The following is a 13,447-nucleotide window of genomic DNA, read 5'->3' as shown; positions in this document are numbered from 1 at the left end:
AGGATGAGGTTTAGGTGCATCTTGTTCTAACGCACAAAGGTTTGGTTCAGCGCCTGGTAGGCAGCAGGGGCTCCAAGGGGCAGCCGGGTAGATGGAGTGCCCGCCCTCCCTCCCCGAGTGGGGCTTTCTCCCACCCAGCTCTGCATCCTGTCTCCCTCCCTCCTACCTGCACGTCTGCCCCCTGGGACTGGGCGGTGTCACCCTTGAGCCTGTGTGGGTCCTTGGCACAGATGGCCCTGTGCCCGCTTGTCCCCACCCTGCAGCCTGAGAGGGTCCCCGGGGCAGAGCCCAGGGTGGCCTCTCCCTGGAGTCTGCAGGCCTGTTTCCTCCTCCAGGGCGTCCCTCCCAGCCTCCTCTGGCTTCTGACCCGGTGACCTGGGCCGGGAGAGGGAGACGGGGCATCGCCAGGAGCCTGGGGTGGCAGATTGATGAGCTGGCGCTACCCTCCCCCATGGCTGGAATGCGAGGCCACCAGCCCAGCTGTTTGTCCAGGAGGCCGAGGTCGCCGCAGGCCCCGAGTCTGTTTTCACTCCCAGGCCCAGGAGCCTCTGGGACTTTCCCGTGTTTGTTCCCTGAACCCACTGCGGGGCCTCGGGTCAAGTGAGCACCTGGGAGTTTCCCGACTACCTGCTGTTCCTTGGAGAAGTGGGGCTCCCCGTTCTGCTCTGGCTCCCCCAAAATGTGAAGGCACAAACCTCTACTCTCCAACCCTCTCGCAAGTGGCGGCCTTTTCGGGGTCCCCAGAAGGTGAGGCGTGCAGAGGGCTGGTCTCCGCCTGTTCCCAGCTGGAGATGCTTGGATCGCCCTGGGACATGCCTCTCTGCCAGAAAGTCCCTCCAACTCTGCCACGCACGTGCCTGCCAGGGTCCATTCATATGCAAAGTCCTGGCCTGATGGTTAATTTTTGTCACCTTTCAAGAAGCCAGAAACTTCAGGGCATCCTTTGGGTCTCAGCTTAACTACCTTCTTCTCCAGTAGGACACTCCCCTGCTGCCCAGTCTGGGCCGGGTACCCCTGTGCCTCCCCATCAGGGCACTTGGCACTGTGCGCTGTCCTGTCTTTACCTGCCCCTACCCCAGAGTAAGCTCCTCCAGCGCAGGGACTGGCTCTGCCTCCTTCCCTTATAGTGTCAGGTGTGAATGGGGCCATTTCCAGGGTGGGCCTGAGCCCCTGTGTTTCCAAGGACGGACCTTGGTGTCCTGTGGTCAGTGGGAGGTTGTGCTCCTGGAAGCCGGAAGCTGGAGCACATGTGATCCCACCCCCTTCCCCCAAGGATGAGCCAGAAATAGTTCCCCTTGGATTGGGAATGCATTCTACGGTGGGAGGACAGTTTTGGGGCCTGGAGCTGGTTTCTTTATTGGGAGCAGATTTCTTCTCCTGATTACTCTCCATTGGGCCCCTGGGAAAGGGAGCCTTTCCGAGCACACCCCATCAGAGCCCAGGGGAGCTGGAACCAGAGAGCCAGAGCTGAGGGTGGGAGGTGGGGCAGCCTGGAAGCCTGGGCTTCCAGAGACAGACCCCCAGCAGCCGTGCGGGCGGACCCAGCTCCACCATGGGCCCCGGCTGTGGGGTGGGATGGGCCAGCACCCCCCGACTGTGTGCTCTGCGCCTCACTCACTCAGGTTCCGGACGGCTGTGGCGGGTGGGAGCAGCCTAAGCCCAGAGTCGCTGGAGAGCCTTCCCTGAAGTTAGAAGGAAGAATCTGCCCAGGTGTGCAGCCCCCCCCCACCCCATACCCCCCGCAGGGAGCTCTGCTGGGCCCTGGCCTGGAGTTGTCGGCGCATTTCCCCTCCCCCATCGGGGTTCTGATCTGGGAGCCCAGGTGGACAGCCTTTGCATTCCCACCTTCCAGCCGGCTCTGGAGACAGAGGCTTGTGAAGTTGCCCTTTCTGTTTAGCCAGAGTTTTATGGTTTTTCAGAAAACAGGTTAACAATTAAGCTTTAAAACCTCAGGGCCTCTGGCCCTCCTTGTTCCCATAAAGCTGGGCTAAATGGCTTCCTCCCCCGGCTTCTCCTGTTGGCTTTATTAGGCCACAGGTGGCCGGGAGCAAGCGTCAGAGCATTAACCAGCTCCGGCCTCCAGGTCCAGAGCCCCCTCCAGTTTCCTCTCAGGGAACCGCGCTCCACGGATGGGGCGTGAGGCGTGGGGAAGCCGAGGGTGAAGCTGGCCCGGCCCCGGGGACGGCCGCCTGCTGTGCTTGGGGAGAGGCTGCCTAAGCTGGGCGAGCGGACCTGGGCGCCGGGTCGGGCTCTGGGGTGCCGGGCCTCCTTTGGCCGGTGCTCAGCAGCTGCCTCCCTTTCCCTAGGGGGCTGCGCGCAGCAAGATGAGGAGGTTCCTGAGGCCGGGACATGACCCTGCGAGGGAGAGGCTCAAGCGGGACCTCTTCCAGTTTAACAAGGTAAGGGGAGTGGAGGGCCAGCTGGGCGTTTATGGCAGGCACGAAGCTGTCACGCGCCCAGGGAATTCCCTGACGGTCCGGTGGTTAGGACGCCACGCTCCCACTGCCGAGGCCGCGGGTTCGATCCCTGGTTGGAGAACTAAGATTCCGCAAGCTGCGCTGCGTGGCCAAACAAACAAACAAAAGGTATCACCCTCCCCACAGGCTGGGGCTGGCGCTGGGGTCGCTTTTACCTGGACTAAGGTACTTACTTGGCACTGCCTGCTATGCCTCCTGGGAATTGGATTTTGGAAATGGGGTCTGGTTAGAGGCTTTCCTGGGAAAGGGTGACAGGACGCCCAGGAGTCAGCTCTCCTTGTCCCATGTCTCTCGCTGGCTGTGTGACCTCTGCAGGTCACCCCGCCTCTTCCAGCCTAGTTTTCCCCACCTGTAAAATGGGGATAAAACGACCTGTCCTGCCTCCCTCCTCACGGGGTTATGGAGCAGGCCTAGGGCCGGGAAAGGTGAAAGTGCGTTGAACCCTGCGAAGTATAAGGATGTTCCTGTGATGCCAGTTTCCTTGGAGCCCTGGGGCCACAGGCCATGGCTGTTCCCTCCCTCCTCAAATTACCCTCAAAGGAAAACACAGCTTTCCCTGCAGGCAGAACACATAATTCCTTCTGGCCGGCTGTAGGCCTGGGTGAGTGGGGAGAGGCACCTGGGAGAAGGTGTCGGCGGGGGGGTAGGGGGGTGGGGGGGGGTTGGCATTTGACCACCCCAGCTCCACACCTGCTCCTAAGGCCCCCCAAGCGGGTGTCCTCTTACCCACGATCATGGGGCTTCCCTGGGGGCTGGCCTGTAAAGGGGAAGGAACACAGGGTGGTTTATTAGCTCCGAGGCCACCTAGCAATCCTCAGCCGGTTCGGGGTAATTCGCTCCTCTCACCTCTGCTTTGATCTAGGCCCTTGGCCTCCGTGCCTCAGCTTCCCTCCACCCTGGAAGGCGGACTGCAGGAAGGGGAGCAGCAAGGTGCTCTTCCCCTCAGGGGTCCCAGGACCCCTCCCGGACATGCTGGGGGGGGGTTCAAATCCAGCTTAGCCACTTAGAAGCTGGATGACCCTGTGCCCGTCACCCACTGCGTAGGCTTGCTATGAGGATTACACGGAATTAGATCATTGAAGTGCTAAGCACAGTGGTCCAGGAGTGTCAGGTGCTGTTTTCAGGGGCTGCCTGCCTGCCAGGGAGAGAGAGCTCCCGGGGGCTTGTTCAAGGCGAGTCAGGGTCCCAACCTGCTCTGCAGGTTTCCTCTGATTTTCTTGACCTATGGCTGTGAGGCTACTGCCTCTGGGATCAGGGCTTCCCTAAATGAACACTTCCTCCCACTGGGGGAAGGAAGCTGTGGGCACGGCTTTTGGGCCTTGGGATGTGGGCGTGCCTATGTTATGAATGGGGGATCTCTGGGCCCCAGCGGCCTGCCACTCTCACTTACAAGGGAGCAGCCCATGGGTGTTGGGTATGGGTCTCAGAACCACAGCATCCGCCTCGGCGCCTGGGTGACCCCTGTCGCCTTCCATTGCCCTTGATGATGCTGGGATCTCACACCCTCAAAAGGTGGCCAATTCCAGTGGAAACCGGATAGACAGGCTCAGTGAAGAGGGATGAACCCCCGCCCCAAGTTCCAACTGCAGCAGCAGGGTGGGGCTGGGGTGGGGCTGGGGCAGAAGAATCATGCCTGCCCCTCCACCCCGTGCCCCCAAACTGGACTGCCCCACCCCCAGGCCTGGCTGGGGAGGGGGAGGGGAGGCTCCTGGAATTCCTTCTTCCTCCCATTCACTTCCAAGAAACATGCATTGAGTACCTACACAGCCCAGCGCTGGGGCTTTGGGAATCTCAGACAAGACCTTTGCCCTCCAGGACATTTATAGTCTGGTGGAAGGAAGGGGGCTGATGGTCTAAAATTCCACTTCCTGGGAGGGGAATGTCTTGGGGGGGCTGTTGGGGAGGGGTGGGGCTTAGACTCATCTCATCTAGGTTCTGGGTGAATGGTGGAGCCCGAAGGGTTGGGCTTGGAGGGTGAGTCCAGATCCCGGAAGGTTTGGGAGCCTGGGTGGTCCTACCCACGCCAGCCCTGCCCCGGCCCCCTGGCTGTGAGTTCAGCTGTGGGATCAAGGGAGGCTGGAACCTGGGAATCTGGGTCTGACACGCCAGAGCCTGGTGAGTTTTGAGCAGGGGAGTGAGCGATCTCATTTATGACTTAGAGGAGGTAACTCTGGGACCTTTTTTTTTTTTTCCCCTACCTTTCAGTCAGGAGCAGGTAAGCTCAGAGCACTTAGGAGACGTTGCATTGACTGACTGGGGCCCAGCAGTGGGGTTGGGGCGCAGGGCTTGACCGTTGACATTTGGGGCCTTTGGGGCCCACTGAGTTGTGAAGCTGTCTAGCAGCATCCCTGGCCCTGCCTCCCCAAAAATGTTCCAGACACTGCCCAGTGTCCCCTGGCCAGTGAAATAGCCCCTGGTTGAGAGCTTATTTAGGGCGAGAGGTTGATGAGACCTGGTAATAGACGGAGCGTAGGAGGGAAGGGAGGCAGCTGTCCTGCATCCTGGCTGGGTAGTGGTGCCACCCCCTGGGTTGGGGAACCCAGGAGGGGCGGGGAGCATGGTTGAGGCAAGTGATACATTCGATTCCGACAGAATAGCAACAATTATGATCACCCACTTATCGAGAGGCAGTCTTGCCCAGGGGTGAGTGGCGCCAGCCTCGGCACCTGACTGCCTGGGTTCACCAGCTGGGTGACCTTGGACAAGTCACTCATCTCTAAGTGGAGAGGGTAACAGAAGCCACCCCACAGTGTTGGTGTGAGGATTAAACGAGTTAGTGTATGAGTTGAAGGGCCTAAGTGGCTAGGGGTTCCAGTATCAGCACAGCTCTGTGAATGTTATCTGGCTCGAGGTTCAGTTTGGAGAATCTTGGCACCCTCAGGTGAGGGCAGGTCCCAGCAGACAGTGGGATACACAGAGCTGGAGCTCAAAGCCTCACGTCTGGGGAAGCAGGCAGTGTCCATCCCGGAGGTGCCGGTCTGCAGGGCAGTGAGCTGGGAGGTGGGACGGTGGCACCATCATAGGCCAGTCCAAGAGGCTTGCAGACACCAGCTGGGCCTCTCCCTCCAGTACCATCTGGCCCAACTCCTTGATACCCACACCAAGCGAGGTGCCTCAGAGAGAGCAGGGACATGGCCCCCGGCGGGCCGAGAGCAGCATGTCCTGTTTCTTCGGCTTCGGTACCTGGGAAGGAGCTGTGTCTGTGGACAGATGCTCTGAACCCCCTGCTGGGGACTGATTGTCCGAGGGGCAGCTCTGGTTCACCACGGGCTCCATGCCAAGCAGCAAAGGGGCCAGGTGGTGCAGTGGTTGGGGCGGGGACCCTGGAGCCAGGCGGCCTGGGTCTAGATGCCAGCTGTGCTGCTTCCTCATCACTGAGTGACTGCAGAAACGTTACTTAACCTCTCTGCTCCTCAGTTTCCTCATCTGTAAAGTGGGCGTTGAAATCACCCCTACACCCAGATTGGTGGGCTGAGTGAGTTAAATTGCTTTGAATGGCACCCACACACAGCTGATGCCCTACAAGGTCTGCCTCACCTTCGCCTCAGCCTCCTGACGACTCAGGTGGGCGCTGTTCCCACTCTGCAGGTGAGGAAACTGAGGCCTCCAGGCGTGCACAGCCTGAGTACCTGGAGGGGGCACCAGCTGGGGATGCGGCTGCCGGTTCCATCTGCCCACAGCCGTGTGGCCTCAGGGTGCGGCCTTCCGTCTCTTCACCTGTGCCGGATGCCGGGTCCTCAGGCCTGTTGGGAAGACAGAGGTCAGCTGGCAGTGCCAGCAGGGCCACTGAGGACCAAATGAGGGGACTGCGGGACCCACTGGGCGCCTCAGGAGGGAGGAAGTGACTCCGAGGAGACAAGGGGACATTAAGCTCATGTTAAATTAAAACCCCTTCCTTGAAAATACCCTTGAGGCCCTGCCTCCCCTGGTGAAACCCGCTGGCCGCCCTTCCTGCCTGGGCCACCCTCCCCCACCCCAGGCCCTGAACAAACAGTGTGTTCCTGACCAGCTGCCCCGTCCAGGGCCAGGCGGTTTGGTCTTGGCTTTTGCATGGCTGGGCCCCTGGTGTCAGGTGACAGCCGCACAGGGAGGGCCAGGTTGCTGCCACCGCCAGGAATCTGGGCTGACCACACCCAGTATGGGGCAGTGCCTCCCTGTCCCCCAGCCCACCCCCTGCACACCCTCCCACCCCGTGCCCCTGGGCAGCCTTCCTTCCTGCCCCCCCAGCAAGTGCTAGGGACTCCTCAGCCCTCCATCTTGGACAGGGTCCCCCCTTGCTGGGGGCAGGACGAAGGGCCCCCTCGCTCTCAGACAAACCACCTTTGCCGTCTCCCTTCCGGGAACCTGAAATGGGGTCCCGGAGCCGGTGTGAGACAGACGGGCTCTCTCTCTCCCACACCAGGCTAATGTCGCTGTTGGGCGGCTCCCAGAAATCTCTGCTTTCCCAGCTCTCTGTCAAAAGAGTTCATTGTTCTCTCTTCCCTTGGCAGAGGTCACCTGAGCCAGGTAGCAGGGTGGGGGCAGTGCCAGGTAGGCTGGATGCTGAGCTCAGGAGGTAGGGGAGGACACCCCACTTTGGTCAGCCTCCTAGCTTGAACCTGAGCTGGAGGCGGCTGGGGTCTCTGGCTGGGAGGGCCGGCCCTGGAACCCGGGCCCGCTGTCCTGGGCGGAGGGCTGATCGGGGTCGCTGTGTGCCTTGGAAGTCCACAGCAGGACCCCCCTGGGGCTGAGCACCTCCTGTGTCCCGGGGGCTGCTTTCTTTAAGGGAGGTCAGATACCTTCTACGCTCCGGGGTCCTGGAACTGTGCCTAAACCCTAAACCAGCCTGGAGGGGTCCCTGTCCACGTGGACCTGCTGCTCCAGTGGGGGGAACCACGTCTTAAAAGGCTGTTAGGAGTCGGAGGGAGGGGGAACCAGGGGATGGGAAGGGCACCCCACCTTGGGAGGCAGCCGGAGCGCAGGCAGAGGGGCCTCGTGGAAACTTCCTGCTCCCCCAGGCTTCTCGGGCCCTGGGCGTCCAGCTCCTCCCCGTTCCCCTCAATTAACTGACCTGTCTTCTCTCCCCATATCCAAATCACTCCCTTCCTCATTCCCAGCAAGACCCCCTGGGCCTCTCGTAACTGGCCTGGGGTCCCCGCATCTCCTTTCTTGACCAGTTCCCTGACCTCATGACTCGCTTTACGTCATATCATGTTGCCTCATTCAGGGATTGTGGGTCTTATTTGCATGTTGAAGCCGGGTCGCTTCCCCTCTAGGACCTGGGGAATCCCCTGTCACCACGCTATTTACATTTGAATCCACCCTCTTGGCCCCAGCCAGTTAGGGTCACCATGAAGTTCCCTCCCCTTATTTTGATTTTGAGGGAGCCTTGGTCAACTTGGAGAAGATGCCCTGAGGGATATGAGGGAATGAGGGAGAAGCTTTGAAGGAAGGCATGAGGGAGAACCTTTGAAGGAAGGCAAGGCTTGTGTGCGCCTTGAGGCCAGCTGAGCCCTCCAGCGGCGGTCAGGTGGTTGTCCTGAGGCTCGTCTTGTTGGAGCCAAGGACAGCCCCGCTCAGCGCAGTCCTTCGCATCATCCCGGTTACCGTGAAATGAGGCAAAGCAGCTCGTCCTGTCACCTTTTAAGTGGTATTGGGGATTCTAAGTTTCGTGGGCCTGACTCAGTTCCTGTTCTTTCTAAACCAGCCTATGGAAAGGAAGGTGGTTCGGGAGTGAGGGGTGGCACAGTGTCCTCAGGACCCTGAAGAAATGAGGAATGAGTATGAGTGACTGAACGGTGGGCCTGACCTGTGTCTCCCTCTGGGTTAGGGAAAAGAGCTGATCCGCAGCAGGTATGACTCAGGTGAGATGTTAGGAGAACTTCCTGCCAGCGAGTTGATAGGATAACGTGTGGCCTGAGCACCTGGCAAAAAGCTGCAGACTGTTTTCTCTTTGGCTTGACTTTCCTGCTGATGCCCGAGGTAAAAATGTCTAGGGTAGCACCTCGGTCCCATAGGAATATAATATGAGACATATGTAATTTAAAATGTTGTAGAAGCGCATTATAAAATTTTTTAAACAAGTAGCATTATTTTGATAACATATTCTGTTTAATCCAATATATCCAAAATATTATTGTTTCAACATGCAGTCAATAGATATTAGATTTTTTTCTTAGTATTTTTTTGTTGTTGTTAATACAAAGGTACATTTTTTACTTACAGCACATCTCAATTTGGCCATTAAATTTTCTTTAGGAATATGTGATCTATGTTTAGAGTTTGGAAGATTTACAGTTGAAAGAGGAGATTCAAAGCTTTGGTCTGCTTGACTCCAGCCCCTGTTCCTTTGGAACCCAAGAACATACCTGGGAAGTTTTCTAATTACTGAGTTAAGGGTCCATCCTTGAATTTAAGTTAATAGAAATTAAATAAAATTAAAAGTTCAGTTCCTTTGTGGCACTTGCCACATTGCAAGTGCTCAGGATCTACACACGGCTTGTGGCTGTTATACTGGCCACCAGGCTCCTGCTGGGTGTTTCCCCCAGAGTCTTCCAAATTCCAGACACTGTCGTCCTGAGCTGCGGCTGCTGGGGATGATGGGAGAATGCTGTCATCCCACGAACCTTCTCTGGAGCTCGGGCCTCTGACTTCCCGAGGCCCCAGCAGCCTGGGGCCAGCCAAGGCCTAGTGGGGGCTCCTGGGGAAGCTCGTCCCACACCGAGTCAGGAGCCCTGCCCTCCTTTTCCTGGGAAATGTTTACATTCCAGATACCCTGCTATCTCCCCAAGGCTTTTCCAGGCTCTGCATTTTTTACATAGCTGAACAGAAACCTGGGGGGGTGGGGGGGGGGCCCCTGCTGGTGTGCTGCTGCCCTCCCAGCTGACCCTTCCAGGTACAGCCATTTGCAGGGCAGACTGTGTTCCTGGCAGAGAACCAAGCCTGTGGGGCCCTCACACCTACGTGTCCCCAGAATAGGCACTCTTTGGAGCTCTCATCCCTGGGCCAACCCCAGCACAGGGCCCCTCTTCCACGAGCCACTGGCCTGGGTGGGCAGGCAGGCAGCAAAGCAGTTGGGTCTGCTAAGCTGTCGCTCCAGCTGTCACCAGGACTTATCTGTTTCTGCTCCTTGGAGGCCAAGTGAAGCCCAGAGTAGAGCCTTGGGCCTAAGGAGAGCTGCCTCATTGGGACACCCTTTTTCTGCAGGGCAGTCTCCATGGTTTAAAAAAAAAACCACAAACTTTGAAATCGCTGGCTGGCATCCTCTGTCCTGCTCGAATCTATAGCTCTACAGGTTCATTATCCCCTGGTGGGTTGGATGGGGTGGGGCAGAGTGGGGTTAGCTGACTGAGAAACAACTGAAAACCTTCCCGATGATGGTTTGTCAATCTCAATCTCTAGTGCTTACATCCATACCTCTTTAATCTGTAATTCCACCCCTGGGACACCTGCCTAAGGAAATACTGAGTTGCAGGCAGAGATTGGAGCCCAAGAATAGTCATCGATGCAACTGGCAATTACAAAACCTCTGAAAACAAAGTAAATGTTCAATAACAGAGGCCTGGTGCGTTAGGGCACCTCCCCCTGAGGAATATTCTTCAGCCGTTTAAAAGTCGTTTTAGGGAGTTCCCTGGTGGTCTAGTGGTTAGGACTCGGCACTGCCCGTGGCCCGGGTTCAATCCCTGGTTGGCAAACTGAGATCCTGCAAGCCATACCGATACCGTGCGACGAAAATGAAAAATAAAAGTCGTTTTACTGCTTTTAACAGCCTGGGCTGGCTATAGGTGGAAAGACAGACCACAGAGCTATGTGTCTGTATGTATATTCATGTGGCATGGTCCCAGATAGGTCTCTGGGGTTTTTTTTTTGTCCTTTCCTATATGTTTTTATTTTATTCATATTTTTTATTTAAAACATTAAAAAATTATATATATATATATATATATATATATATATATATATATATATATATATAATTTTTTTTTTGGCCATACCACGCTACATGCAGGATCTTAGTTCAGGGATTGAACCTCCACCCCCTGCAGTGGAAGTGCCAAGTCTTAACCACTAGGACCACCAGGGAAGTCCCAAAATCTAAAAAAAATTTTAATACCCTTCCCCCTGGTAATCACTAGTTTGTTCGCTATATCTGTGGGTCTGCTTCTTTTTTGTTATATTCACTAGCTTGTTGTATTTTTTAGATTCCACATATAAGTGATATCATACAGTATTTGTCTTTCTCTGAGGTGTCTGTTTTTAAGTATAGGCCCATACACGCTTACAGTCGGATACACACCCTTGTTAGGAAGGGTTACTCCAGTTTGGGGAGTGTGGGTGATTTTGTCTTCTTTTTCAAACTCCTTTATATGTTCCAAGTTTTCTACAATGTGTATTTCTATAAGAAGAACTGAGCCAAGGCATGTGTCTGCAACAACACTCCAGAAGCTTCCTCCCTGGGAAGATGGTGGAAGGGAACTCATAGTGGCAACGAGGCACTTGAGACAGAGCAAATGTTCAGTGCTGGAGGAGCCTCGGGTGGCCCAGAGTCGGGAAGGGCAGCTGTGGGTTCCGTCGGACCCCAGGGGCCCGCCTGGAGCTGCAGTGCAGCTGGGCTTCCTGAGCCACCTGGTGCCTCTCCTGTGCCAGCCCCCCGGAGCTTCCCCCGCACTCCTGCAGGAGGGCTGGGTGGGTGGCCCACAGTACGGGTGGTGGAGGAACCAGGTCAGAGTTCCTGGAGAGCAAGGGGCCAGCACGGTGTCCCGGGAGAATGCGCTCCCAGGGAGCATCAGGTGGCCAAGGACCGGGTCAGGAATGGACTGAGGGTGGGGCCCAGGTGGGTCCGGGTGGGCACCTGAACGAGACTGAATTCCTTCTTCCTGCTGGGGGTGGCTCTCTGCTGCGGCTCCTCCCTCCGGCACTGACCCCCTGCCCCCGGCCATGGAGGGGCAGAGGGGACGTGTCTACAGGCCCATGCCCGCCTGGTTCTCGTTGCAGACGGTGGAGCATGGCTTCCCGCACCAGCCCAGCGCCCTCGGCTACAGCCCCTCTCTGCGCATCCTGGCCATTGGCACCCGCTCCGGAGCCATCAAGCTGTATCCTTTCCGTTCTCCCAGCTCCCACCCAGGGATGCCCTGGAAGGGCCAGGGGCCTTGGCATTGGTGAGATTCAGGAAGGACTCCCCCAACTCTCCATAGAAAAGCAAGTTGCAGATGACCCCTCTTGTTCCCGGGACGTTCCAAATACCCTTTTAGGAGTCAGCCCCGAATGCAGTAAGTGGAGGCCGGGGATGGGCCCCACCTCCAAAGGATCAGTAGACTGGGCCCAGGGCTCAGTCCAAACCAGAGACGGGGTGGCCTTGGGTTAGAGGAGCTGTGCTAAGCCAGATGCTCTTCCAGATTCTACCCCCGACCCTGCACACACCCCGCGTACACACACACACACCGGAGAGGAGAGTGGACTCCTAGTTGGTGGGGACGGTCCTTCCCTGGCCTGAGGCTGGACGTGGTCCAGTGGGTCCATTTCAGAGGCAAGCCCACAGGTCCCAGGATGGAGAATCGCTGCTTGGGTCCTCTGGCCTAGGCTGCGCTACGCGTCTGGGAGTCCCACCCCTGAATCTGGCCTGAGCCTCCAGGGTGAGCGAGGGTGGGACCTAGGGGAATTGGGAGGTGGGGGACCACCCGTGGAGAGCCCAGCCGCCACCTCCTCCAGTAAAGCTGTAACTCCCTCCACCGCTGCAGGGCAGGTACAGGGAGCCTGGGGGTGCAAGTCAGCAGCACAGGAGGGCAGAGGCCCGGCTTCCACCGACTCAGCCCTCCCTTAGGTGGTTAATCATTGCCAGGCCACGGCCATATCCTGGTTACGATTCTCAGCACCAAGGCTCACAGCCATGGCTGCCCTAGGTGGGCCCACGGGTGCCCTGTGCGTCTTCTCACAGGTGCCACCACGTGGTAGCTGACCGTCTGTTGCAGTTCAGGTTATGGGTTTCAGTGGTGGGGGGGGACAGGGGTACAGTGAACAGCCTAACAGTTGCCAGGATAATGCTTCACCCCTCCTGGCTGCGACAGCTCTCCCTGGTTGGCTCGCTTTACCCTCAGGGGTCAGGTTACTGGCCCGGTGCCTTCAGGGCAGGCCCCCTGCTGTCCCCTCCCCACCCTAAACACCCCCCCCCCCACCGCCCCCAGCAGCCCTTCTCTGCTGCTGGGTATTTACACTTCTTGCCACGTGGGCCCAGCGGGCAGGCCGAGGGGTGGGGTCCCGCCTTGTGGAGCTTTTCCTGAGCCTGCTACTCCCAGCTACGGTGCCCCAGGGGTGGAGTTCATGGGGTTGCACCATGAGAACAATGCAGTAGTGCAGATCCACTTCCTGCCTGGCCAGGTGAGGCCCCCCTGCCCCCGCGCCCTTCTTACTTCCCCATCTTCCAGAAAGGACGTATGGAAAGGCAGTCGTTTGGTGGCCCTGGGTTTGGTGCTGATGGGAGGACCCGGGACAAACCCGCCTTTCCCCAGCTGCGGTTCACGGCCACCCTAACAGGAGCCGGGGGTCTCTTGGTTCTGGGGCTCTTGGAAATGACCCGCACAGGCTGGGCCTCCCCAGTGTGTAAAGGTCACGGTGAATGCTGTCCCTCCCTGGTTAACGAGACAGCACACTTCTGCCCCGTTTCCTGCCTAGTGCCAGCTGGTCACCCTGCTGGACGACAACAGCCTGCACCTGTGGAGCCTGAAGGTCAAAGGCGGGGTGTCGGAGCTGCAGGAAGATGAGAGTTTCACGCTGCGTGGCCCCCCAGGGTAAGAACTCAGTCTTCTTGCTCTCCTAGCCAGCCTGACCCGTGCACCAACTCCAGGGTGCCCTGGGAGGAGCTGGCAGGGCTGTGGCCTGCCTCCCCCCATCCCCTACGTGGGAGGCGCCAAGGGATTTTTTTCTGCTTCTTAGCCTCAGCTCTCTGCCATCTGTCTCCTGTCTCGGCAGAAAAAAAAACAGTATGTTTGTCCGGG

The 13,447-nt window shown here is 57.8% G+C and overlaps 1 protein-coding gene across 9 annotated transcripts in view; it reads left to right on the top strand.

Moving 5' to 3' along the window:
* The window catches only part of LLGL2 (LLGL scribble cell polarity complex component 2), a 33,473-nt gene that overhangs the window by 8,604 nt on the left and 11,422 nt on the right, over positions 1 to 13,447 (top strand). For 5 of the 9 annotated variants that reach the window (XM_032617318.1, XM_032617312.1, XM_032617320.1 and 2 more), the window contains exons 2-5: positions 2,307 to 2,399; positions 11,451 to 11,548; positions 12,749 to 12,830; positions 13,125 to 13,240. In XM_032617318.1, the coding sequence (XP_032473209.1) occupies positions 2,325 to 2,399; positions 11,451 to 11,548; positions 12,749 to 12,830; positions 13,125 to 13,240 (371 nt within the window). In that variant the 5' untranslated portion in view covers positions 2,307 to 2,324. Of the gene's footprint in view, positions 1 to 229; positions 748 to 1,622; positions 1,711 to 1,999; positions 2,084 to 2,306; positions 2,400 to 11,450; positions 11,549 to 12,748; positions 12,831 to 13,124; positions 13,241 to 13,447 lie in introns of those variants that run through there. The other 4 variants (XM_032617314.1, XM_032617315.1, XM_032617313.1 and 1 more) reach the window with 3 other exon arrangements.

The sequence above is a fragment of the Phocoena sinus genome, chromosome 20 (assembly GCF_008692025.1).
Source record: "Phocoena sinus isolate mPhoSin1 chromosome 20, mPhoSin1.pri, whole genome shotgun sequence".
In the NCBI taxonomy this organism is placed as follows: Eukaryota; Metazoa; Chordata; class Mammalia; order Artiodactyla; family Phocoenidae; genus Phocoena; species Phocoena sinus.
This window is presented reverse-complemented; position numbering and strand designations above follow the sequence as displayed.